The 25,751-nt window shown below is 44.4% G+C and overlaps 4 protein-coding genes across 8 annotated transcripts in view; all 4 read right to left on the bottom strand.

Annotated features, from left to right (window-relative positions):
• LOC135257796 (nardilysin-like) overlaps positions 1–1,205 on the bottom strand; it is a 21,415-nt gene extending 20,210 nt beyond the window's left edge. Inside the window, exons 1-2 of one of the 2 annotated variants that reach the window (XM_064340923.1) lie at positions 1,071–1,205; positions 239–430 (exon numbers count right to left, since the gene is read on the bottom strand). In XM_064340923.1, the coding sequence (XP_064196993.1) occupies positions 239–405 (167 nt within the window). In that variant the 5' untranslated portion in view covers positions 406–430; positions 1,071–1,205. Of the gene's footprint in view, positions 1–238; positions 431–982 lie in introns of both variants that reach the window. The other variant, XM_064340924.1, reaches the window with a different exon arrangement.
• Positions 1,206–1,691: 486 nt separating this feature from the next.
• On the bottom strand, positions 1,692–8,460 carry LOC135257827 (ras-related protein Rab-3B-like). 4 transcript variants are annotated; one of them, XM_064340983.1, is made up of 6 exons: positions 6,150–8,460; positions 5,715–6,063; positions 4,966–5,226; positions 3,478–3,596; positions 2,617–2,741; positions 1,692–2,276 (listed from the first exon to the last, which is right to left on the bottom strand). In XM_064340983.1, the coding sequence occupies exons 3-6, from the start codon at positions 5,185–5,187 to the stop codon at positions 2,089–2,091; spliced, it is 654 nt and encodes a 217-aa protein (XP_064197053.1). In that variant the 5' UTR covers positions 5,188–5,226; positions 5,715–6,063; positions 6,150–8,460; the 3' UTR covers positions 1,692–2,088. The 4 variants fall into 4 exon arrangements, with proteins under 4 accessions (XP_064197053.1, XP_064197056.1, XP_064197054.1 ...); XM_064340986.1 differs by having other exon boundaries at positions 4,966–5,187; XM_064340984.1 differs by lacking the exon at positions 6,150–8,460 and having other exon boundaries at positions 5,715–5,873; positions 6,017–6,137.
• A 103-nt stretch (positions 8,461–8,563) lies between these two features.
• Positions 8,564–17,363, bottom strand: LOC135257816 (T-cell acute lymphocytic leukemia protein 1 homolog). The gene is made up of 4 exons (XM_064340973.1): positions 17,232–17,363; positions 14,108–14,745; positions 12,793–12,881; positions 8,564–12,248 (listed from the first exon to the last, which is right to left on the bottom strand). Exons 2-4 carry the CDS (start codon positions 14,632–14,634, stop codon positions 11,821–11,823), a joined length of 1,044 nt encoding a protein of 347 aa, XP_064197043.1. The 5' UTR covers positions 14,635–14,745; positions 17,232–17,363; the 3' UTR covers positions 8,564–11,820.
• A 5,409-nt stretch (positions 17,364–22,772) lies between these two features.
• On the bottom strand, positions 22,773–25,623 carry LOC135257820 (immediate early response gene 5 protein-like). Its single transcript, XM_064340976.1, has one exon. It carries the CDS (start codon positions 24,382–24,384, stop codon positions 23,470–23,472), a length of 915 nt encoding a protein of 304 aa, XP_064197046.1. The 5' UTR covers positions 24,385–25,623; the 3' UTR covers positions 22,773–23,469.
• Between the last annotated feature and the right edge of the window lie 128 nt (positions 25,624–25,751).

Raw genomic sequence — 25,751 nt, 5'->3', positions numbered from 1 at the left:
TCGGGTTCCGTCACGGCTGTCAGCGGTGACACTAAAGCACGTGGACCTGTGCATACATACAGACTGAGAAAGTCTGTTCCAGTGTCAAACAATACTGAACGGGACTGAACACACAAATAAATGCTACGGCGTAAAACTGAAACACGCGGCGCAGGAATCTCTCTCTAAATGGGCCCATCCACAACAAGAGCCGCATGTGATCGCGGTATGTTTATCTTTGCAATGTTTGCAAACGTACCTGTATTGCTTCGGGTCACTAGGCGATTTGATTATTTTGGGGTCTCCGAGGTTGTCCTCATCGCCTCCAGCGCGGGCCCCGGCGAATAGGTGCGGATCACCCCAGTCAGGACCGGGCGGCTGACCCGCGGCGCTGGCATCGCTGCTGGACTTATTCGTCTGGGGCATCGTCGGTAAGTGTGAGACTTCGGCGCTGTATTTGGACAACACCGAACGGGAACATAAAGCGTGACGCCTTATAGCCCTGCGCGCGGTAATACCTCGGGTCAACCGCAACAGTGCAATACGTATGACTGGGGACGAATTCACAATGTCTTATCTTTTAAAAGTATGTAATAGGTGTGCAGCTAGATAGCTAGCAAATGTTGTTGAATGAACTCAGTACAGCTAATTTATCTCGCTGAGACACGTTAGCTAGCCAGCAGAGTTAGCCGACTTCCTATATTTTGTGGCAGCACCACTGTCACCAAAGTAGCCCAGGAAATGAACTAACGTTACACTGTAAAATAAATCAAATTAAATCAGATTACGCTAGATGGCGAGTTACATTCAATTATAGCCAAGTGGCTCTAAAGAACAAACTTTGAGCAAGCATTAGCTTTAGCTTCCTCGGCTCTACGCTGTCCTCAGCGCTTTCTGCTGCTGTTAATCAAGCTGTTTACCCTGCGTGCTACAGCCAAGACCGCTCGATCGCGGCAATGTTTTCAAATAAATCGGAAAGAGAATCACAGCCAAAATAAGCTACCTGTTAAAGGTAACTTCTGTTCATTTGAGAACCTGAGTGAATTTATGTAAAAGTTAAAGTGCCCCTCGGTAAAGCCACTCTGTCATACCTCGGTTGTTGATGTCAGGACATCCAGAAACCCCAGCCTTGGCACTGCGGCTGTAATCGCAGATTCCAAGAAGCAGCGATATGACTGGCTAAAAATGTGGACGGCTCAAAATACAAACGTCTGATTGGCCAACACGTCGCGTACAAGTTCTGAATCAGGAAGCGATTGAGGAAGTAACGTTAAGGTTGGTTGACCGGCGACGATGGCACCATGTGCGTGAACGCGAATAGAGAAAGGGTTAAATAGCGGTCCACCATAATAACTGTTTAGGACAGTAAGTACGATCATAACTCTCGATTTACTTGCCGTCAAACAGTAGCATGGCTATTTACAGCGTATTAAACAACAATAAGAACTCTAGCACACGCCATAACGATTTGCCTTCGAACACTGCTTCAAGGAAGGCACTGTAATCTTGCAGATGGTCTGTATTTAATATCTCTGGGTGAGCTGGACAAAGATTGTTGACATAACACAAAGATCTGCGGTTTTACCGCACTCCACTGTAGACCGTCCCCTGTCCACTATATGTGGCTCGCTGCGATTTTCTGTGTACATCAGCCCATCCACGTGATTAAAACAAATCTGAATGACGCTTCCTTTAAGCAGACGCACAATCAATAGGTTATTAAAGTAATTTAATGTTTGGTAATATCCAGAGACACAACATGCACTGATAATGTAATAATAATTGTTGGTAGAGTAAAATAGATCCATATCTCTATTAAAAAAAACAAAATAAAAAATCCAGCAGCCACAGGTATATGGTGATAGGTAAAGAGTTATTTATGTCCAAGAATGAAATACTAAAATACAACACTCCAGATATAAAGAATATCCCCCCGCAAAGGAGGCACGCTGAAGCACTGGTTTTTGGTGCAGTGATGGGCCCTGTAGCCTGGTGCCCAGTTCTGACTGCGGTCGGCCATCTTGTCACCTGGGAGTGATTCAGCCAGCAGGGACATGTCGTGTTTTGGTAGGAGCTGAAAGGTCAGGGGTCGGCAGAGGGAGGTTGTGGTCAGCAGGCGCAGTTCTTGGGCGGCTCTGGGGGTGGGTCTGTGAGTCGTGTTGCCTTGGCGCCGCTGGTGATTGGCAGATCAGCGTCTCCGGCCTGTGGCACGTTCGCGAGGATGACGTCCACCAGCCGGTCGAACACCCGTCGCACGTTTGTGTTCTCCTTGGCGCTCGTCTCGACGTACTCGAACCCTGCGCCATGGCAACGGCCACACAGAGTAAGACATTCCGATGAGAACCTGAGAACCACAGCGTATGTATTCGTGCCTATCGTGTTCACTAAAATCCCCTTGCGCATTAAATTCTGACAGTATCTAATAGAATAACTAAACAATAGCTAGCTAGAAACATCTGTGTTTGCGTACATACGCAGGGTACATCTCCGGCCTTAATGTGAATGCAGTGTGAAGTGCCCCCCGTGCCCCCCCCAGACTCACCCAGCAGCTGTGCCAGGCCCCCCCCCCCCCCCATGCCCCCCCCAGACTCACCCAGCTGCTGTGCCAGGCCCCCCCCATGCCCCCCCCAGACTCACCCAGCTGCTGTGCCAGGCCCTTGCCCCTCAGCAGAGTGACTACACGCTCACCCTCTCGGTCACACTTATTCCCAACCAGGATCACCTGAGCACTGTCCAATGAGTATGTCTTTATTTGAGTGGCCCTGGAACACACACACACCCCAACACACATGCACACACACATACACACATACACACACATACACCCGGCACACACACACACACACCCAGACATACACACACACACCCACATGCACACACACATACATACACACATACACAGACACACACCCACATACACACACACATTTACATGTTATGTGATACATATCCAGTTTCTAAACAAATCCAATATGCATCTAGTTTCTGGAGGTTGTCTGGGTATCGTACCAACATTATGTGACAATTAACATCCCATAATAAGCATGTGGCAATCACGAGACACCATGCAGTACAGCTGGTCATCAGGCCAGACAAAATTCAGTGTATGAACATGAGAAATGCAGCCAAGGCTGAAATGCACACAGTCTGACATGCAACATGTACAAAATAATGTGTAAACAGATTACCACATACATCAGATGCACATCAATCTGATTAGTGAACTGTAGTGGGTTTTAGTGAATAGAGCCACGGGAATTCACAATCACACCCCTGCAGTCACGTGCACTCACAATCACACCCCTGCAGTCACGTGCACTCACTATCACACCCCTGCAGTCATGTGCCAGAATTTCAGGCTTAATCATCCCATTCTAGCCTTTTAACTTTCACTGTTTTTTTTCTTCTTCTTCAGATCACTGTATTCTAGAACTCTTCCTCGCGGCTACGTTTTCAACATTCCGGAATGCCAAATCCCCGTCTTCCGCGCTGACCCACCAGTCCTGCACGGCGTTGAAGGACTCCTCGTTGGTGATGTCATACATGAGGACGAAGCCCATGGCTCCTCTGTAGTAGGCCGTGGTGATGGTCCGATACCGCTCCTGCCCTGCTGTGTCCTGGGGGCGCACACAGAGCAAAGCATGATGGGAGTTTTGCTGACACACTGCCTGCCCTCATTAAATGTGCTTTTTTCCTGTGCACATCAGGGCAAACATCCTTTGACAAATAAACCAAACAAATGACACAGGATCTAAAGGATCTGCCGGGTTAGTAACTCCTCATCTGTGTGCATGACGCATATTTGCTGTTCCACTGGTTCCGCTTTGTGAAGCAGGCAAAGCCATGTCTGCACCGGAAACAGAAGAAATGAATCAAACTTTTGTGTTTGGCTTAAATATGGAACAGGAACCAAAGTAAACCAAACATTTTGAACTACCTGCTAACATCAAAATAAACAGATTATAGTCTGAGCAAAGGTGTGTTGCCTCCAGTTTGACCTGGCCTGTAGCAGTGTGAGAGAGGAGGGGGGAGGCTCTGAGGGGGGAGGTACGTTTCTCTCCCAGTCGCAGGTCACAAACAGCACGCTCCAGATTTACACGTCATCTGCGGGAAGCTGATTGCACCTGACAACGCCGTCACACACAATCACTTATTAACCTTAATCAAAGCAGATAACCAGAACATAATCTACCATGAGCCAGAACCACACCACCTCACTCTGAACACACCTCACTCTGAACACACCACCTCACTCTGAACACACCTCACTCTAAACACACCACCTCACTCTGAACACACCTCACTCTAAACACACCACCTCACTCTGAACACACCACCTCACTCTGAACACACCTCACTCTGAACACACCTCACTCTAAACACACCACCTCACTCTGAACACACCACCTCACTCTGAACACACCTCACTCTGAACACACCACCTCACTCTGAACACACCTCACTCTAAACACACCACCTCACTCTGAACACACCACCTCACTCTGAACACACCTCACTCTAAACACACCACCTCACTCTAAACACACCACCTCACTCTGAACACACCTCACTCTAAACACACCACCTCACTCTGAACACACCACCTCATTGCAACCAGCTAATATATAAGCTTACATACTAACCAAGCCTAGCCCTACTTAACTCCAGTACAAACACAGCGCAGCCCTGCTTAGCTTCAATACTAACCCAGGACAGCCCTGCTTAGCTTCAGTACTATCCAATCACAATCCTGCTTAGCTTCAGTATTATCCAATCACAGCCCTGCTTAGCTTCAGTCCTATCCAATCACAGCCCTGCTTAGCTTCAGTACTATCCAATCCCAGCCCCAGTGACTATAAGAGACTAAAGGAAAGAGGATGAAAAAATTCTCAATGTGTGAAAGGAGGACATTTTGGGAGGGGGGTAAGAGGTGAGAGGGAATTATGGGAGAAGTGGGTTGCCAGGTGCTGGAAGGATGCCACCCACCCAGATCTGGAGCTTGATCCGCTTGGTGTCCCGGTAGACGGTCTTGACCTTGAAGTCGATGCCCACGGTGCTGACGAAGGCGGGGCTGAAAGAGTCGTCCGCGTAGCGGAACAGGAAGGAAGTCTTCCCCACGCTGCTGTTCCCGATGATCAGCAGCTTGAACATGCAGTCGAAGGTGGGCTCGACCTCCTTCAGTCCCGCTCCAAAATCCGCCTTCGCCATCTGGGCCGAGCAGTCGAGATGTAAATCTGAAACCACAAACTAGCGAGCAAATTTCAATCAGTCATTCAGGCCGGACGTTTACATTGTCCGGTCGGGACCACAAACCAGACCTGTACAAATCAGGCAACCCTATGTGTGAATATAAAGAGATCACTTCATAAATAAATCTATCATCTACATTTATTTTTATGTTTATGCTGCATTGTAAATGTGGCATTGAAATATTATGACAGTACTACTAGGCTATAAACATGCGTTTCCCATATAATTTCTCTGAAGATGGTTATAAAACAAACAAAACCAACATCACTACAGTGGGTAAATATTAAACTCAAAAGTGAATAATACTGCAAGTACAGTTGCCGCATACAAGTGTCACGCGAGTGAAATGACACTGGACATTCTCAGACCACCAAACCAAATCCAAACCATGTAAGTGTGAATGTATTTATTCCATGCGAAGTGGAAATATGATCATTCACAGCAAGTCGCCAGAGTGTACGACTGGAGTGAACTGAGGAACCAACCTGGTAATGGAATTACGCGCGTATCCCTGAGAAACAATGAGAAAAGACGAGGAAAATTCTGTTGTCATAGGAACGGATCCAGACGCGCGCAGGAACTGCGCCAAGAGGTCACCTTCGCGTGCTGAAGCCAAGGAACGCCACTGCAGCTCACTAAAACCCCTATGACAACACAGAAGATTTCAAAGTAATGCTCACAACTGTGACGATGATCAATATCTCGCTGACCATCGTCGGTTTTGCTCGACGGTAGCATTCATGTTAAGTATTTTCAAAAATTAAAAAGGTGTCAAGCGCTCACAAACCGTTCCTGAATAGAGTACGCCAAGGGATGAGAATTGTCAAGCTTGTTCTAGAATTAAAGGTATACAATATTAAAATATGTTTAATTACGTTTTTAATAAAAAATGCAGGTATGCATACAAATGAAAATCTCACCTTTAGTATGCTTTGTTGGTGGTTTACAGGAACAAAGTTCGTGAAGGCAAACGTTGGAAATGAGAGGTGCGTGCGTACACGCAAATCCACTGTTGCCGAAGTGCTGAAGGATTTGCAAGATGTAGGTAGGCTATCAGAGCGTGGTTGCTCGGTGCATTTCCGTTCACCATCGCCGAAATTAATTATCTTTAGGTGATTAATGGAAAAAAGCGCCACCTTTACCGTGTTAATAAATCATTTACAGATAACTCGTTTTAAATCAGGACAATTCATTATTTGTGCGCGAAGGGAAGGTTTCCGAAGAATACCGCGTGTTCGACCAATACTCCTGTGCTGGCGACTTTCGCATTTGTTTTATAGTTCCGTTTAGCAGTGGCCGTAGCAGGGTTTTAAAAATGGGAATTTATCATTTGGAGTGTTAGAACTGAATTAACAATATTATGTTTCAACGTTTCAGAGGTCCAATCGGGTAAATGTTGGTGTAGATGCAGATCGGCTCAGTTAATAATTGCTTATCTGTGGTGAAGATTCTCTAGAAGCCGAATGAACGATGAAAGCCGAATGTAGATTATAAGAATTGTTCCTGAGGGACCTCGTTCTACCTGCTGGCTCAAGTTGACGGCTTCGTCCTTGCGGCCACACACATGAAGTGTAATTGCTTGAATTATTGATTAAAATATCTTCAGCTAAATTCTATTTGTAACATGCTAATTGTATTCCGCCATTACTGCCATTTAAAAGCCCTTCTGGCATTCAGATAAATAATCCAGATGAGCCAATTGAAACATCTAAGTAAAATTATTTCTTGCCTCATCATGTTTCTTCAGAAAATAGTGTTGTTGTTTTTGTTTTTTTGGTCTTTTTCAGATCTACTGCCAGGGCCCAGGTGTGACAGAAACACTCAAGAAGAAGCTGCTTCTGCGGTGACTGTTGTTCTGTGGGTTACCACAGAATTAGATCTTCTGCAAAGAGAAGTACAATGTCTGTATCATGACATTATAAAAACAAAGTTACTTTTCTGCCTTTTCCAGGTTTTCCTCTGCTCTTTGCTGTCTGTCCATCTTTCATTCACCTGCTATACTCACCCTGCGAAACCCCTCCCCCAAATTCAGCATATCCAGCATGGAGAATGTGCGTGGGCAGGAGATAAGAATAGAGAAATGTTGTTGATGGTTTGGCAACAACATTCATTCATTCACACACACACACACACACACACACCCTTCACATCAGCACACACACACACCTGTCTCTGTGGTCAAACCCTCTGAACAGTTATTGATTCTTACACTAGAGGGCAATGACGAGCCACAATCGCTGCAAAAGCAATAAAGCTTCAACACACTACCCTCTTTTTCTCCATTGTAACTCTCACTCTTAAGATTTCTCCTTCCACACCTTGTTTCCTTCAACACAGCACATTGCCGCACCACCATAAAAATTTTTAAACACTTTTGTCCGTAGTAGTTTTTTATGATCACGCGATGCAGCGTGTGACATGTCACATGACAGCTTTGCGAATCAGAATGCAGCCTGACAATGTGAGGAAATCCTGCCGGTCACAAGGTCACATTGAACCCCACAGGAAGTGGCTGACCCAAACAGGAAGTTGTCACAGTTTGGAAGAGGATTTACCAGGAAGGATCATCCAGGGGTCACGTGACATGGCCCATATTGTGAACATTCACAAAGCCGCTGTTACTGTGACTCACATTCAGAGTCCCAAGTGAGACTCTTTTATTGTCACATCACTCACATTCACAGTCCCGAGTGAGATTCCTTTACTGTGACATCACTCACATTCACAGTCCCGACTGAGACTCCTTTACTGTGACATCACACAGACACACACACACAAACTCTATTTCAGGTCTTAAGATTAAGCAGTCAATTCAAATAATGAATTGAAATCATAATTTCTTCATTGAATGCAGGCTCACTAGTTCTAAGTTACAAAACAAAGGTTATTTACAGATAACCATCACAAAGATTCTGTACAAAGTACCAGAAGGGATGGGGCAAAGACCAGGCCTGAAAAAGCAAACAGTTCAGGTAAAACATTCATTCATAACATATGGTGGATTAGTGACGTAGGTGAGGTACAGTATATAGGTTAGTTTAGGTCTATCTAAAACTTTTATTATTTTTATTATTATTTAAGATATTATTTTATATATTTTTAAATATTTATTTAAGATATATTATTATTTAAGATATTATTTTCTCCTTAAATGCATTTACCCTTCTGTCCTAAAAAGATTCCTGAGCTCCAAAGATAAAGCATTTTAGCATCCTCCAGGGGATAGCAGAACAAACACACAATTCCATGCTCGGGTAGCAACACACCCTTACAAATTAAGTAAAAACACACGCACACACACACAGGTACAAATATACACCTATACACACACAGGTATGATTTTCATTTTTAATTTTTGTATAAAATTCTATATGATATAACATTGCATATATTTATATATATATTAATCAACATACTACAAACATTTTTCAACTAAACACTACATTAATCGTTTCTAAGTGTTCCTGTAATTGTGGCCTGTTTTGCTGTCGTATAATACTTAAGATAGTGAAATGTACCAAGACTGGTCACTCAAAGACCTGCTAGGCCTGCTATGAGTGGAACACTGGCCGGGCTGTAGAGTGCAGTGAGGAAAGTACAGGTGCTGCTGCTCTCTGTCAAAGCCTGGTGGAGTGGGGGGGGGGGGTAGGGGTGGAGCATAGCTGGGATGGGGGTGGGGCCTAGTATGAGGCGGGGTAGAACAGGGGGTGGGGCAAGGTGTGGATGAGGCAGGCGAGAGATGTCAGAAGCTAGCAAATTCGATGTACCATATTATACCACTTTTTTAAGTTTAAATGAAAAAACAAAAAAACTCACACATCTGAATGCTTTGTACACTTAGGCAAAGAACACTTGTACCTCTTTCATAACAGTTTCATTTAATTTCTTTTTTTAACACTATAAACAAAGGCAGTGCTATTCATCCTAATTTATAAAGGAAAGGAACGGGCTGTTCGGCACAGAGATGATTAGGATTGGGCAACGAGACACGGAACTGTAATGGCTGATTCTGCAGGTTTTACAGAATGGGCGTGATATTAGGGACAAATCGCGCGTGGAATTCAGTCACACACTCTTGGAGTGGAGAGACCAGCTGAAGCAGACAGGAAGGAAGAAGCAGCCAGGTGTGGGTCACTGCAGGTAGAAAAGGTGATGGGAGAGGTTGGCAGCGAAGCCACACAGACTGTTAATCGGAAATATGAAACTGTTTTTTTTATCCTGTTAATGGTGTATCCTGTTAACTGCTGATATAGAACAGGGTGTGGAACAGAGCGAGAGATGGTGTCTTTCAACTGTAAGCAGTTTTGAGGACACAAAGCAAAGTGAGTAAGCACCCTTTCCCACCAACTTTGCAGCAATCACATGACATTCCAAAATGGTGAATAAAAGAAGGCTAAAAAGATTGTAACAACTGTCCTTGTATGACTGATACAGACATGATAGACAGCACATCCATAAAAATATTTTTTTTTAAACAATTTCACTGGTTTGCACATTTATGAAATAAACCCTTAATAACAACACAAAACTGTACTTTTAATTGTTACATACCATTTAGTGATGTCTCAATTTCTTGTAACATCCTGCTATTCTCTCAATACAAATATTTACAACCAAAAGACAGCAGGTGTGTCTGACATGTTTAAATACATACTGCAGAAAATGTTTTATAATTATATGCTGCAGAGTGTTGTATAAGTACACACTGCAGAGAGAGTTGTATAATTACGCACTTCAGAGAGTGTTGTATGATTACACACTTCAGAGAGTGTTGTATAATTACACACTTCAGTGTTGTATGATTACACACTGCAGACAGTGTTGTACAATTACACACCAGAGAGTTGTATAATTACACACTGCAGTGTTATATAATTACACACTTCAGAGTGTTGTATAATTACACACTGCAATGTTGTATAATTACATACTTCAGAGAGTGTTGTATAATTACACACTACAGGGAGTGTTGTATAATTACACACTGCAGAGAGTGTTGTATAATTACACACTACAGAGAGTGTTGTATAATTACACACTACAGAGAGTGTTGTATAATTACACACTGCAGACAGTGTTGGATAAACACACGCGTTGCTGCTGAAATCAGTGATATAATGAAGACAGTACCAGGAGATCCTCGCTGTACCAGGAGTCCGGTGAGGGAGCGTGTGCAAACGCACACATCCTCTCACGAAAGGAAATGATAGGTCCCTTAGATCCATGTCCTCCTCTCAGTACTGTGATGTCATTTCCTGAAGCCCCCCAGCCCCACAGGGAGCGACTGTACAACCCCTGTGAATGTGGCACATGTACTGCACCACGGTCTCCAGCAGGAGGCGCTCAAGACGGCTTTCTGTGTGGGGATTGGAGGAGACTGCAGCATCGCCTGGCTCAGTTATCCGGGTTAGGCAGCTGATTTCCCCCTTCACACACAGGTCTCCTACATTGAAAAATTCTGTGTCTAGTTTCAGTTAGGCCAGGCAGGATGTCTACCCTCAGAAGCCATGTAGGGCAAATCCTAATGTTACGCTAGTTTGTCTTAACAGTTTTAGCAGTGATGTAAATCCTAACAAACACAACACAGTTGAAGAGTGACAGTTTCAAGAAAACTTACAGTAACATCTTTAACAATATAGCTCAACTATATGATCCCAAATAGTTAGAAAAGTTAGATAAACAATGGAAACATGGTTTATCAGCTAAAATCTATCTATATATATATATATATATTTGTTTCGTTTGGTAAAATGCAATGAGATTAATTGTTAGTGAAGTTAAACAGCTGGTTATATCTGCCATTGATATGAGGCAAAAGCCAGCTTGCTACATTGGGTAAAAAAGCAACTTAAACCTGGAAGAGCCTGACACTGATATTTCAGAGAAGTATTGCATGCAATTTTGTAATGGTGTTCTTAAAACAGGCAAAGCCATGTCAAGCAAGGACAACACCACCGTTTATTCCATTCCTAAAATAAATGATCAGATTTTCCCTGACAGAATCACTCAGTGCATTGCACACAATATCTTCTATGTGCAATGTCTCATATTTAAGCAAGAATTTTTGAGAGTCGAGTCCTCCATCAAGAAATTGTACCAGAAACAAAAGGTCCTATGTAAGAATGTCCCAACCTTTCGTGTTCTTTATCGGGAACGTTTCTGCTTTATCCGGGAACGTTTCTGCTTTATCCGGGAACGTTTCTGCTTTATCCGGGAACGTTGCTTCTGTTCACACTTGAGCTGTGGCGGAAGATTTCCGTAAATCTTATTAAGTCCTGAGCCAGCAAATTGGAGGAATGTTTCACACGGAAAACTGACTCCGGCTCTGTTCATGCATGACGTCGAGACGGAAAATCACCGGAACGTTTACAGGTCAAGATGCATGTGTGAAAGGGGATCAGGAAAAAGACTGCAGACAGACACAGAGAGAAAGAGAGACAGACAGATACGGAGAGAGAAGGAGAAAGAGATGTCTAAGGGCTGAAGGTCTCGTGCTCCTGCTGCAGACGCCAGTCTTTCTATCTGTCCGTCAGTCTGTCCACCGCCTCCCCCTCTATCCCCCCCCCCATTCCCGGCACATTCCCCCATGTGTCACCGATGGTGCGCTCCCTCTAGTGGTGGGCTGTGGTGGTGCGGGCCGCTGGGGGAGTCCTGCTCCTCGGCGAAGCTCTCTGCACTGCCGTCTCCGTCCAGCAGAGTGCCGCAGCTGGAGTTTGGAGACAGCGCCCCCTGGAGGAGGGCGTCGTCTGCGCCCAGCCCCTCGTCGTGGGCGCCCAACCCGCCCCGCCTCCCTGCCCCGCCCCCGGCCCCGCCCGCGTGGTCCTGGTCGTTCAGCAGGCGGGACAGGAAGCTGATGTATCGCATGGTGAGGCGCAGGATCTCGTTCTTGCTGAGCTTCTTGTCGGGCGGGTGCGTGGGGATGAGCTTGCGCAGCTCGGCGAAGGCCCCGTTCACATTCTGCTGCCTCCAGCGCTCTCGGCTGTTTGTGAAGATCCGCCGCACCACCTTCGGCTGTCCGGCTGGCCCGACAGAGGAGGAGGAGGAGGAGGAGGAGGAAGAGAGAAGTGAGTGAACATTTTCTTTTTTTTTCCCCCAGTTCAGATTTGTGATATTTCTCAACGTGAGTGCCTGTTGCTGGGAGACTGATGTGAGCCTGCAGAGGTGTCTACCTCAAACGTGGAACCCGGGGAGAACCCGGGGAGAACCTGGACCCCTGTCTAGAGCGAACAGATACAGGTCGTGTGCAGTGTAACCAATAACAGGTGACTCTGGAGTCCACTGTGCTATGGAAGCTATTTCATATCCTCCAAGTGCTGCTTTCACACGACAGATGAAACACTTTTACAGTCATTAAGCCTGTGGGAAAACAGGTGATGGAGAGTGCAGTGCAGAAAGAGAACGGAGAAAGACAGGATGACTGAAGGAAAGGAGAAAGACAGGATGACCGAAGGAAAGGAGAAAGAAAGGATGACGGAACCGTGCGCTCGGGAGAAGAGTCTGACCGAACAAGGACACGTGAGAAGCGTGTCTCACCACACGTATAAAGATGTAAAATGCGCCTACCCTCGTCGATCTCAACCTCGTAAGGAGCAGGACGCCGCTTCCGGTTGCTGGGATACATGCCATACTGATCTGCATCACCGCCAAAGCCACTGCCAGGAAAATGTAAGAACGTAAGTAACACACACACACACTCACACACACACACACACACACACACACACACACACACACACACACACACACACAAACTCACACACACACACACTCACACACACACACCACACACACACTCACACACACACACACAAACTCACACACACACATTCATACACACACACTCTCACACACACGCACACACACACACACACATACACACACACACACATTCATACATACATACACACACGCACACACACACATTCATACACACACACGCACACACACACACTCATACATACATACACACACGCACACACACACACACATGCATACACGCACACACACACACACACATACACACACACACTCACATATGTACACACACACGTGCACACACGCACACACACACACTCATACACACACACACGCACTCACACACACACATGCATACACGCACACACACACGGCATGCAAATAGGCACACAGGCATGCATGCACATGTACACTTTGGCACACATTAATAAACAGCATATAGATTTTCTAGTTGTACTAATAGAACTTGTTGTGTGTAATCAGTTTTTAAACTGCATTTACTTTGCACTAACTTTCACCAGAACAGGTTGTTTTAAATAAATTCACATTTGCACAGTGAGTTTATCCTTTATTATTATTGTTGTTGTTGTTATTATTATTATGTGTTTGACTTATTTGTATGGAATTGTCTGGTTTGTACGTAAATATAAGCAGTCTGTTATATTTTTTAATATGAGAATCCAGATTTTATTTAGACTCATCAACATAACAAGGGAACGGTGAAACAGCAACAATTAGAGCCCATTACTACCTAAAATGTATTTTACTTGAACAGCATGGTTCACTATGTTTTAATTAGACATAATTTCTCTGTTGTAATTAGATAATTGCTGCGTTCCTTGTCGTCAACTGCGCGACGAATGTGCACGTGTCGGGGTTATTTGAACTGCACCAGGTTGACAATTAGCCATCAGCGCTTCGAAAAAACGTTGACCCATCTTTCTTGAATTGAGGAAAAGGCACCGCGTTGCTGTTAGACTGAATACAGCCCATGTGCCTTAGCATTAACTCATAGCCCATTACTCACCCAGTAGGCCAAATGAGCCACGAACATCGGTCTGTCAAGCCCGAACTCTTCACATGTCCACATATGTCTCCGCATTAAAGATGAAGTCCACTTTACCTGTTCAGGGCGGTGAGTGGCGGCGCCAGGTTGCCGTAGAGCATCGCTCGGGCGGGCAGAGGGAACGCTGGGGGGCTAAGCTGCACCATTCGGGTTTCGTTGAGCGTGTCCCGGCGAGGCAACGGCAGCGGCGGTCGGCACAGCTCGGTGGTCTGCACCGCGCGACTGTCCTCTTTCTGTTCCCCGCCTTTTATATCGGCGGCCCCTCCTCTCCTCCCGAGCTCGATCACCGCCACTTCCTTTTTCAGCTCGATGGCGTCATAAGCCGTTTCCTTGGTAACGCCATTAACGATGACAGTCCCGTTACAGTGGTCGGCGGTGACCGCCTCCCTCCTCCCCTGGTTCTCCTTCGAGTCTGCCGCGGCTGCCACTGCCGTCGTGGTCTCCCGCTGCTCGGTGACCGGCCCGTCGCGTGCACGGTCCGGTCCAAGTGAGCCGCACGACTCCGCGGCTGGACTGCTCCGGTTCAGCTCCGCTTTCCGTTTTTCCATCATGACAGCAGGACGTGGCTGAACATGAAATGGCATATGCCCAGGCTTCTGCGCGGCAATGTTCGAGAAACACGACCCACAGGGACGAATCACCCCTCCGTCCCCCTAATTCCGATGTGGGCTAATACAGGAATATGATTCTGTCACCTGGAAAAAGATGCATTTTTTTAGCTAGGCACGTTGCGCACGGTAGCCCTGCAGTCGCTGCGCGGATCTGAAGCTATTTGAAGTCCTTTCGGAGCATCGCCAGAAAAATTGATATGGGGTGACTCCTTCAATAAGAGGGTGGGCAGTGTGACCCATATAGGCCTATTCAATAAGAATGAATGAACCATTGCATTTATATAGCTCTTTCGCGAACGCGCAAAGTGCTTTCCAGTGATGAGTGGGAACTCACCTCAGCTCACGCCTATATGTAAGCGTAATTAACAGTCGCGGCCATATGTGCCTCAGGGGACCGGATTAGCTGTTTGTGGTGTGGTAAAGCGTTCCACCTTGAAGGCTTGCCTCATACCTTTTTTCCCTTACAATTCCCACAAAGCGCTTACCTTAAAACCCTTAAAATGTAACCCTTTCGTTAAAATGTATCTAAATAATATTGACTAAATCCTTCACAAATTACATATAAGATGCAGTTGCAAGCACGTGGTACGATGCCACAATGCCCGCGGATGTCGGTATTTCATATGACCATGGTTAACAATGAGCTCACGTTGTTTAATATGAGCGTCTGTCCTACTTGGACTTTACCCATCAGTCCTGGAAGGAGACGCACACGCACGAGGTGGCTGGTCGGCGCAGAAGGGGGTCTTTATCAGCCGCGAGCACTAGTGCGCCGCAAACCGTCTGACGGTTAGACTTTGTCTATCTCTACAAGCACGACGTTCTTAGAAACCTGTTTAGGGTGGTCGTTTTTTTTTTTCTTTTTCTTTTTTCTGGAAAACCATGCACGCTAAAAAAAATTTCAGAAGTGTTTGTTTAGACGCGGTCGGACGACAGATAATCAGATAATGTATAGGTGTCGGTCCTGCAAATATCGGACACCGCTGTCTAATAGCCCAAGTTTCAAATAGCGGTGTCCCACGGCATGTAGGCCTGTTGATGAATGTTGGGACCAGTTTCGTTCAGATTTGAAAATGCTACCGGCCATTCTTTTGTTTGTTTTTCGAGAGAGAACAGTGACACAAATAAGGCCTAACTACTGCCATTTTGTGAAGGTCATATGTGTTAAACCATGGCATGGTGTGGCAGGAATGCGTCTGAATAATAAATAATGGCTATTTAATGCAGACCAAAAAGAGTCTGATAACATGACCGCAAATATTCTTTAATATGTTATTGCTCACGGTATTAAAGTTGTAGGGTATCAAATCTAAATGTTTATTTTGAATATGTATCAGATAAAAATATATAAAAATGCGACGTCACAGCAAAATAAGTAAAATATATATATATGTATACAAGTTATACATTTATAAGTTATTTTTCCCTGCCTGGGAACAATGTATGAATGCCATACGTGATTTTACTCACTGCTGACGATTTATTGCTAACATTTTTGACTGCCTGTTTTATTTCTACATGCAAATGTGTATTTTTCGTTTGACTTCCGTGCTCTCCTTGTTCTCCCGAGTGGAAATGGTTTCTGTTGTTTCTAGAATTTAATCTCTTGCTTTGATAACATTTCGGCAACATTTAGTCAGCAAGGATGAAAACGTATAATTTGTATAGAATTTCTGTAGTTGTATATTTATCTTCTTTATGCTAGGCTAGTAATTCACACAATAAAACGTTTACTTTAAAGCCGTCTGTAAAAAAAAAAAAAAACATGCAGTACATAAATAATTATTACGATTTTGTTTAAAATGTTCTCGTCGTGCATCAGTGAGCATTTTCATTTTTTTGGAGCTCAGTTTTTTTCGTAAAAGCGATTCAGAAACACCTGGCACTGTGAAAAATGAAAGATATAATTTCCCACTTTCATTCCTCACTGTCCGTTGACGAATTAATTTTTTAAAACGAGGTGCATGTTGTCCAGTTCGGCCATAGGAAATAAGTGCATGTAACCATATTTAAAATAGCTCGTGACAGAAATCATTCGATCCCAATAGCAGTGTCCCGAGCTGTTTGCGCTCACCAGTGTGTATCCATAGAATTATATTCTTAAAAAATCATAAACTAATAACAAAACGTTCAAAATATATACTCTACTGTTCGTCGTTTGTGTGTTGATTATAAATAAATAATGTAAATAATGTAGATATCTGACCAGCACTCTAATATTTAAGACGAACATCTAAGACTACCATTGTAATATTTTACCATGTAATAATATTTTAAACCTTTTATTTGAGCTATTTCGTTGACGCATCTAATAATTAAATGTTTTATGTCAGGATAGCTACAGCGGCGAGGTAATACTAATTGTCCTGAATTGTTCCTTTTAAAAATCGAAGGGAAACGGGCCTCCTTCTTCCAACAAACCACAAAACATTCAAAATGTCCGCAGTATGAACGCCTGTCGGAGCAATGCGCGGAAATACATTCACATTCATTTTTTCGAATCAAAAGGATCTTCAATTAAACCTGGATTGTTGTGAAATGCTTTTAATATTATTATTAATATTGCTTACCGTCTGCGGAGTGTTGTTGATTTTAGTCTGTGTGTGGAGCCATTTTGTGAGGGGTCATCCATGTCTGAGCTTTCAGATTCAGTGGAGTGCTGTGCGGATCTGGAAGTGAGGTCTATATAATTCCACATCACGTCCCGCGCGCCGCTCCGTGTGAGTAGCGGAACACGCGTGCAATGTGGCCAGGAGAGATAAGCGCGTGGCAGCGGCCACTTCGCATTCGATAAGCACTTAAACCCATTATTTATGAAATGATTCATCATTATTTGTCTTTTTTTTTCACCACCGAGGACAAAAACGTAAAATGTGTTGGTTTATTGGACAGGAGCATGCATATGAACCATTTGAGAATTGTCTACTTGGATTTTTCCCCCTAATTTGTCATATAAAAAACTTGGAGCCATCATCAAGCATAATATGCATAAACAAAATTTTTTATATAATGGACAAGAGAAAATATTTAAAGAGAAACCGTTTACACTCTTTCGTGTGTGTTTTAACAATATTTGAAATTAATAATTAGGCATATTTTTCCCACCATGCTATGAAATGGCATTAAGAAGGAACAGAGGACATGTCAATATGCACAACAGGACGCGATCGTCGCGCAAATGTGTGGACTGCATGTAGTATATGGTGTGAATCCTTCTGCATTAGAGTCGCGTAGTTATGCGCTCGTGCACAACACGCCTGCGTTGGTGGTGTACACGGGGAGAAGTCAAACCTAACGCCGTCTCAGGGTAACGTCTCTTTGTTAATTAAGCGAATCGCACGGATTAGGTTGACGCACATTTTCCCACGGCGCGAAAGCCTGAATGCAATGAATTAGATTGGCTCTGATAACCGGAGTGTCCATGTATCCATAGTCTATGCCATTATGAAACCGCAGCATATAAAGAATGAAGAATATCTCCTTCATCAATCTTCATTTTTCTGAAAAGATATACTGATGTCGAATGCCAAAACTGAAAAATTTAAATTGAGTTTAAAGCCGGCTAGGCCTGATTTAATTCTATGTTAGCATTTTCAAACCTGTGTACTATGATTTTCTGGATATTGCATATTGAGTAGCCTATTTGTTTGAAATTTGTTTAAGATTAAATGGAATTTATTTGTTCATAGAACCGCTAGTAATGATACTAATACTACTACTACTACTACTACTACTAATAATAATAATAATAATGATAATACATTGTTATTATTATTATTATTATTAATAATAATAATAATAATAATAATAATAATAATAATAATAATAATATAAAACGATTATTCTACCACTGATATTATTGTGCCCCGTGGTAAGCCCTTTCTCCTAAGGAGAAACATTAATAAAATAAAATGGAATTATCTAAAGGCCTTCTGTGGTGGCAGTTTATTCTCCTGATTTGCCTGAGCGATATCAGCCGGGTGTCCAGTGAAAGGAGATTTGTCTGAATTGGCGCAACCCTCAAAGGACCGCCTTGCGTAGAGCGATAAGCCCATATCAGTGCACCGGCCAGCTCGTGAATAGGGTTCTCCAGAGCGGCGCCGCCCTGCTCAGCGCGTGCAGCGGGAAACCGGGGAGCCCTTCCCGCGCCGCCGCCCGCGAGACCCTGAAGCGATGCCTCAGTTCCCAAAGGAGAAGCCTCTCCCCGCCAGTCGGATCCTTAACGGTCTCATTTAATTTAGCACTAGTGTTCAAATACTAATACTACTACTAATAATAATAATAATAAGAAGAAGAGCAGAAAGAAGAATAATTGATATTATTGTTAAAACATTTTTCATGATAGTAGCCAAGTAGTAGCATTAGTAGTCTTCGACTTGATTAAATTGTAAACAATGTTAATACTTCCATTGATAGCATTATTTTATACTGCCATTGTTCTCTGTTGAGGTTATGATCAATGGACCAATAGCCCAAATTAAAATGAAAAAATAAATTATGATACAATTGTCATAAATTATAAAGCAAAATTTCGAAATCTGATTAATTCTTATTTTATTCGGCGAGGTAAATTTAGTCGTTTTATTATTATTTCCTGCGATGGCACTGAATTTTCCTTGTCGCATTTCTTTCTCACAAATGTTTTAAAAAGATGAATTTTTCGGAACCCAGAGCAAAAAAGAAGAACAAGATCGCATTGGCCTATTATCACGACGCTGCTCAGACATTTGTATATTTACAAAAACACGCACTTTGCGATGGTATTCCCTTATCCTGTGTCACGACGAACATCCTGGGCTGCCGTGCACTAACATGAGCGAGCATCCTGGGCTGCCGTGCACTAACATGAGCGAGCATCCTGGGCTGCCGTGCACTAACATGAGCGAGCATCCTGGGCTGCCGTGCACAAAAATGAGGTGATAAAGGAAATGCGTTGACGCATTTACTCTGCTTTATACCGCCCCCTCACTCCCAACGGCTGAAGTGAGGCGAACATTTGGGCCTGTATACGCGCTTGAAGTGTAGCTTTACGTTTTTTATTCTCAGCTTAAGTTGTGTCTATATTGATCCTATATTGATCCGGAAATGCAGTACATTAAACAACTTTATTTTACCAAATCATGCCAATTGTATACCCACACAGTCTCAACCAAAGCATGCCAGTATTCTAAAACGTATTGTCAATATCATTAAAACAATGTTGAATTTTTTTTTTTTTTCAAATCACTGTTGACACTGCACCCCATAATACTGGTGCTCTATGGTTGAGACTTTATGTGGTACAGTACAGAATTAAGCTCTGTAGATGTTAGTGAGTAACTGTTGCATGTTATTTGGAAAGAGCCGGTGTAATTGAGCTCTTTGAATTTTAGGAACTTTCAGGCCACAAAAGGTCTGTTGTGTCAATGCGAGCAGATATCTGGAAATCACACATAGCTTTCCTGGTAAGTGGAAGGCACTTAACCTGTATTGCTTCAGTATATATCCAGCTGTATAATTGGATACAATGTAAATGCTGTGTAAAAGTTGTGTAAGTCGCTCTGGAACATCTGCTAAATTCCTGTAATGTAATGTAACTTATATTCCCTTACATAAAATAAACTACTGCTACTTCAACACTGTTAAAAATGTGCTTTATGCAGACTATTTATAACTGTAAATAAGCTACTAGGAACATGTTCAAGCATAACTCCTCTTTAACATGCTTTTAGTTCCCTCTGGCCACTGCACGTTAAGGTCATTCTGGTTGAGCTCATTTTAAATGATCAGTGCTCCAGAGAGAGTGAACGGTGTGTATTCCTCTGTGTGGGATGAGGGACGGTTCTTTGCGCAAAACCAAATTTACTTAAGAACTTTCTGCAATTAAAAGTTACCTCCAAGGCCCTCTGGCATCTGCACGTGCCCCATCTGCGTCCCTGAATGGAACCGTTGAAGCGAGCGCGTTCTGCAGTTCTTCTTTTTGTCCACCAGGTGTCACTGTAGCGGAGTCTCTGCGTCGTTGGCAGGAAGGCAGGCCGTCATCTTCTGCTGCGACCGCTACTGACGTAAACTTTTCCCACTCCGTGCGTGTGCATATTTTATTTTACTTTCTGCTTAACCTCTGTTTAACTACATAGGTTAACCAATGGCTTTGTACTCTTTTGCAGTGACAACCTGGGGAATCCAAGCGTGTGGGAAGGTAAGGGATTGTGTAGCCAACCAGATATAGGAGAGAATATTTGGCTGGGTGTAGACAGTTTTTTGGGGGTAATTTGTCAGGTAACTAGAGTTAACACCGCTACACCTTTCTGCTTTGGGATCTTTACTGACCTGTGAATCAGGGCCTCGGCATGCCTCATCCAGGAGACAGCATCTCCTACAGCACTGTGTCCCCATCACGGCTGGGGCACTGCATTTCTGTTTGGTCCAGAGTGCCCCCTTCAGAAAACCACTGCCAGTAGCAAACTGGACATCCCTTCCAAATACTGAATTCCTCATATACTTAGTTTCAGCACTTAGCCATGAGAAGGGTACAGGGTGGTATGGCTGTTAAGCTTCAGCAGTTAGCCATGAGAAGGGTACAGGGTGGTATGGCTGCTTAGCTTCAGCAGTTTCTAACATGAGAATGGTACAGGGTGGTATGACTGCTTAGCTTCAGCAGTTTCTAATGTGAGAAGGGTACAGGGTGGTATGGCTGTTAAGCTTCAGCAGTTAGCCATGAGAAGGGTACAGGGTGGTATGACTGCTTAGCTTCAGCAGTTTCTAATGTGAGAAGGGTACAGGGTGGTATGGCTGTTAAGCTTCAGCAGTTAGCCATGAGAAGGGTACAGGGTGGTATGGCTGCTTAGCTTCAGCAGTTTCTAACATGAGAAGGGTACAGGGTGGTATGACTGCTTAGCTTCAGCAGTTTCTAATGTGAGAAGGGTACAGGGTGGTATGACTGCTTAGCTTCAGCAGTTTCTAATGTGAGAAGGGTACAGGGTGGTATGACTGCTTAGCTTCAGCAGTTTCTAATCTGAGAAGGGTACAGGGTGGTATGACTGCTTAGCTTCAGCAGTTAGCCATGAGAAAGTTATAGGAGGGGGTTGCGTTTCTTGCATTTTTGTGTTTTACCTAGCAATCAGTAAATGAATTGCACTATTCTGAATATCTATTTTACATCAAGCATAACTAAAGTCATATTTTACACACACACTCACAGCTAGTCGCACTCAAACTCTCACACCCCCCAACTAGTCCCACTCAAACACACACACACACACCCCAGCTAGTCCCAGTCAAACTCTCACGCACACACACCCCAGTCAAACTCTTTTTTCGTTGTGTGTATAAATAAATGAATAACACAAATGAGCAAGGTATCAACGTCCAATCGCATGAAGGGGGAATACCAGCAGGTCGCCACCCTTCTGTGACGTCGCCAGCTGTTCCGTTCTAACCAATGAGATGCGTGTATGGTGACATCATTGAGGTGCCGCGTAAACAAGACGGCCAGTACTCTCGCTACAACAAAGAGCGGAACAGCCGCAGCGACGGGCGAATTACGACCAGAAATCATTCTGCACAACTGCGCTTAGCTTTCAGAGACAATAATGTGCGCATTTTTCAACGGTGAAAACCTGAGAACCAGCCTCTTCCCCCCCACGAGGGAACTTTTTGCCTGAGAGCAGCTGTGATCACCGCCTTGCCAAATCGCCCCCACTCCACCCCATGTCATATTAACCCCTTCGAAAGCTTGTAAATGCACTTTCACTTAAAGTTTCGGGTTCTGACCTTTGCAACCACTGCACTACCGGCATAACTAACATCGGCTTTAGGAGTACAGTCCAGTTTCCCGAAAATGCAGAGGCGAGATCGAAACATTAACCCAATTAAGACCTAGTTACGGTATCAATAATGGTGGCATCTACGTACTTTATCTAATGCAAATGCACAAAATCTGTAACGTGGCATAGCAGGCAGAGGAAAGCAGATGACCTAAAGCCCAGAGTCTTTGTCGGCTGAACAAAGAGCGACCTTTGACTGCGGGTAATAAAGGCCGCCCTTGGAGCGCCGCATTCCCCGCATTCCGAAACCGCAGGCGTTCCGGAGCGCGCGCAGAACTAGTCCGTAGGGAAAATAAGACAGAAAAATACTTCCATAAAAATTTTTATTTCGCGTGGTGCACGCGCAAATAAGATTTGAGAACAAATGTCAAAATAGATCTTTTTCAATGCAACGACAGCAAAAAAAAAAAAGTACAAAAATAACAATATGGGCTAAATGCTGGTCTTTATAAAACAAAGACAGAACTGAATAAAGTTGTGGCCTCCGAATAAACCTTCTGTCCGTGCATAGTGAAACTTTAAAACCAACGCTGGAAACACCACAACAGTGCCCCCCCCCCCCCCCCTAACCAACTAGTGGTCATGGTTACCTCGCGCCCACATAAAACAGCAACTCATATATTCAGCACCGAACACGAGAACCTTCATTTTGCATAAAACCTTCGCAAACCAGTACTTGTAACAGGTAGCTAAAATTTAACTCGATTCCAACTAAAGTGGAAAATCTATCCGCTTCCTGCTTGCGCCCACGTGTTTTGTTCACAGTACACAGCTACACACAGACACTTTGAGGAAGTATCTGTGAAAGGAAGTTAGAGAGAACCCCGGTACACACCGCTCTTCCTCTTTCACGGTTTCCACGTGGCCGAGCCTAAACTCTGGGCCCCACAAGCACTTAGTACAGCATAATTAGCCTACTCCGTAACACAACTTGATCACGTATAATTCTATAAAACACCCACTTGAATCCCTGAAAAGTCTACGCTGGTGCTTTGCGTGCTGGTTAAAATGCCTCAATGGCAGTTCCCCAGGGATTCAGAGTCTTCAGCGGGAGTTCAGAGCACACCTGCCCGGCACCAGTATCGCAACCACCCTCTCCTGACTTTGCCTCGGCGCCCTCTTTACTCAGTAGTCCCGTAAAACTGGCTCCAAAAATATTAATGAGACTGGACACGTTGCTTGTGTCCATCTCCTCTCCCTCCGCGTCCTCGTCGCATGAGGGCAGAGTCGGTTTGTTTTTCTTAACCGGAGAATCCGCTCCAGGCGAGTCAACACCATCCGCGTCTCTTTTCCTGCAGGCTTTGCGACACGCTGCCCCGCGGTTTTGAGAGTTTGGTTCGGGAAGGCCACACCGGGAACCATCCTGCCCGGAACCGCGCGCCTGCAGAGGTTGAGTCGATGTCGCAATCCAAGAACCGTCGGTCGCGCCGCATACGGGTGAAACCGGGTTGCGGAGGACAGAGGCGTCCGATGAGGCAGAAGAAGCGCCAGATGTGTCCCCCTCACCCGCACTCTGGGTTGGTCGGCAGCTGTGATCCAAATCTGAGTTTATCCTCACCTCAGTCTCGGTTTGGGGCAGGGCTGTGGGGTGAGTGCGTTTATCTGGCTCCGTAACCACAGTCGAATCGTCTTCACTGGCGACCGAAGAACCACAGCCTGCCAAGGGCTCAGACTCCCAAATAAACTGGCCCTGCTCCGGTTCCGTGGCCAGGTCTGTTTCCCCGGTCTCTCCCTGGTGCGATCCGCTGAGGCACACGCCACCGCCGTAGTTCGTCAGACACACCTCCCGAGCGCTCCGGAGAACTAGGGACACCAGGAGATTTTTATGGAGCTTGATTCCGCCTCGCTGTACGCGGGAATTATAAATCTTTCCCATTGATATGCTCATTATCCGGTGTGCATCCGCACTGAATTCCATACTTACAACAGCAAACCTAGCCAAGTTAGCTAGCCTGCCAACGTTGGCTACTTCTGTTTTGAAAGTGAGTCTTCGGCTAATTTTGCGTGCTCCCGTTCAAGAATCCAGCGAGAGTACAAAGATTAAAGTCCACCCATTCCAATTTCCGCTTTCATACCAGTACCGTTGGCTCAACGAAGCCGTGTGCCGCTAGCTACGTTTATCACTCATTTGTTTCACAGTATACAAGCCCTAGCAAAAAAATTGTTAAAACATTTCTTGGACAGCCCGTTCGGATGTGTTTTCGGGTTTTCCTCTAAACGGCTGGTTAATACTAAATGCGAAATAGTAGCATGGACGACATGCCTACTACCAGGATTCAAAACTGCGTAGCAAATCAGCAAAAGTCTGTTTTTACCAATTATATAGTGTGACGTAACGGTCACACCATCCAATAGGACGGGAGCCTGTTTGAAAAGCGGTGGGAACTGCAACCCGCCAAATCTGTGAACCAATAAGCAGGCGGGGTGGGGGAATCAAATTTTTAGTGAATGAAATTTTAGTAAACTATCACGTGATTTCCCATCTAACGACATTTAAAGGGTAGAAAGCCAGAGAATCCAATAAGCCAAGGGAAAAAACGGTTAGTTGGTAACCGTGCCCCTCAAATACTCACACACAGACCGAAAGAGAAAACTCAGCTTAGCAGCGAATAAATGCAGGGACTTCTACACCCGAAAATGATACATTTCTGTAAGGATTCCAATTCAAATTTGTCTTAAAATCTTTGGAACTATAATTTAACCAATTGCTCTTTATGGCAGTGAGGTGTGGGGTCCACTCATCAGTCAAAAATGGGTGAAACATCCAATTGAAATCCTGCATGCAGAATTCAGTAAACATAAAAACACAACAAACAATGCGCACTGGCCAGAATTAGGCCTATACCCACTACTTATCAAAATACAAGAAAGGTCAATCAAATTTTGGAAGCAATTTAAACCAAGCGACCCTCACTAAAATCTACACAAAGCCCTGCAATACCAAGAGTTGAGCAAAGCAAACAATCCCCTCACTCAGCTGGTCCTGAGCCCTACTTCTCCACACACACTAACACATACTAACACCACAATTAGAGTACATAATTAGAATAAACCAAATTGCAACACAGCTGAAACAGAATTATATCACTTATCGGGAATCTCAACAAAATCACAAAATAAAACAAAATGTTGTCTGGCCCTAAAAAGACAGTACACTGTGGCAAGCTACCTGACCACAGTTACTGACAAAAACTTGGCCATAGAGACTGGCAGGTGATGTGATGGTTTCATATCCACAATAATTATCTTCCATCGTTCCTCAGTGCCATGCCCTCCACTGGACAA

This window comes from Anguilla rostrata, chromosome 6, assembly GCF_018555375.3.
Source record: "Anguilla rostrata isolate EN2019 chromosome 6, ASM1855537v3, whole genome shotgun sequence".
Classification (NCBI taxonomy): Eukaryota; Metazoa; Chordata; class Actinopteri; order Anguilliformes; family Anguillidae; genus Anguilla; species Anguilla rostrata.
Note: the sequence above shows the minus strand (reverse complement) of the source record. Positions and strands in the feature narration are given on the sequence as shown.

Coding starts and splice junctions, on each gene's coding strand:
- LOC135257827 (XM_064340983.1), bottom strand. CDS start 5,187: ATGGCGAAGGCGGATTTTGGAGCGGGACTGAAGGAGGTCGAGCCCACC. Junction 3,597..4,965: donor GGATCAAGCTCCAGATCTGG/GTGGGTGGCATC, acceptor GTGCGCCCCCAG/GACACAGCAGGGCAGGAGCG. Junction 2,742..3,477: donor TTCAACGCCGTGCAGGACTG/GTGGGTCAGCGC, acceptor TGTGTGTTCCAG/GGCCACTCAAATAAAGACAT.
- LOC135257816 (XM_064340973.1), bottom strand. CDS start 14,634: ATGCCATTTCATGTTCAGCCACGTCCTGCTGTCATGATGGAAAAACGG. Junction 12,882..14,107: donor CCACTCACCGCCCTGAACAG/GTAAAGTGGACT, acceptor TTTTCCTGGCAG/TGGCTTTGGCGGTGATGCAG. Junction 12,249..12,792: donor CGAGGTTGAGATCGACGAGG/GTAGGCGCATTT, acceptor CTGTCGGGCCAG/CCGGACAGCCGAAGGTGGTG.
- LOC135257820 (XM_064340976.1), bottom strand. CDS start 24,384: ATGGAATTCAGTGCGGATGCACACCGGATAATGAGCATATCAATGGGA.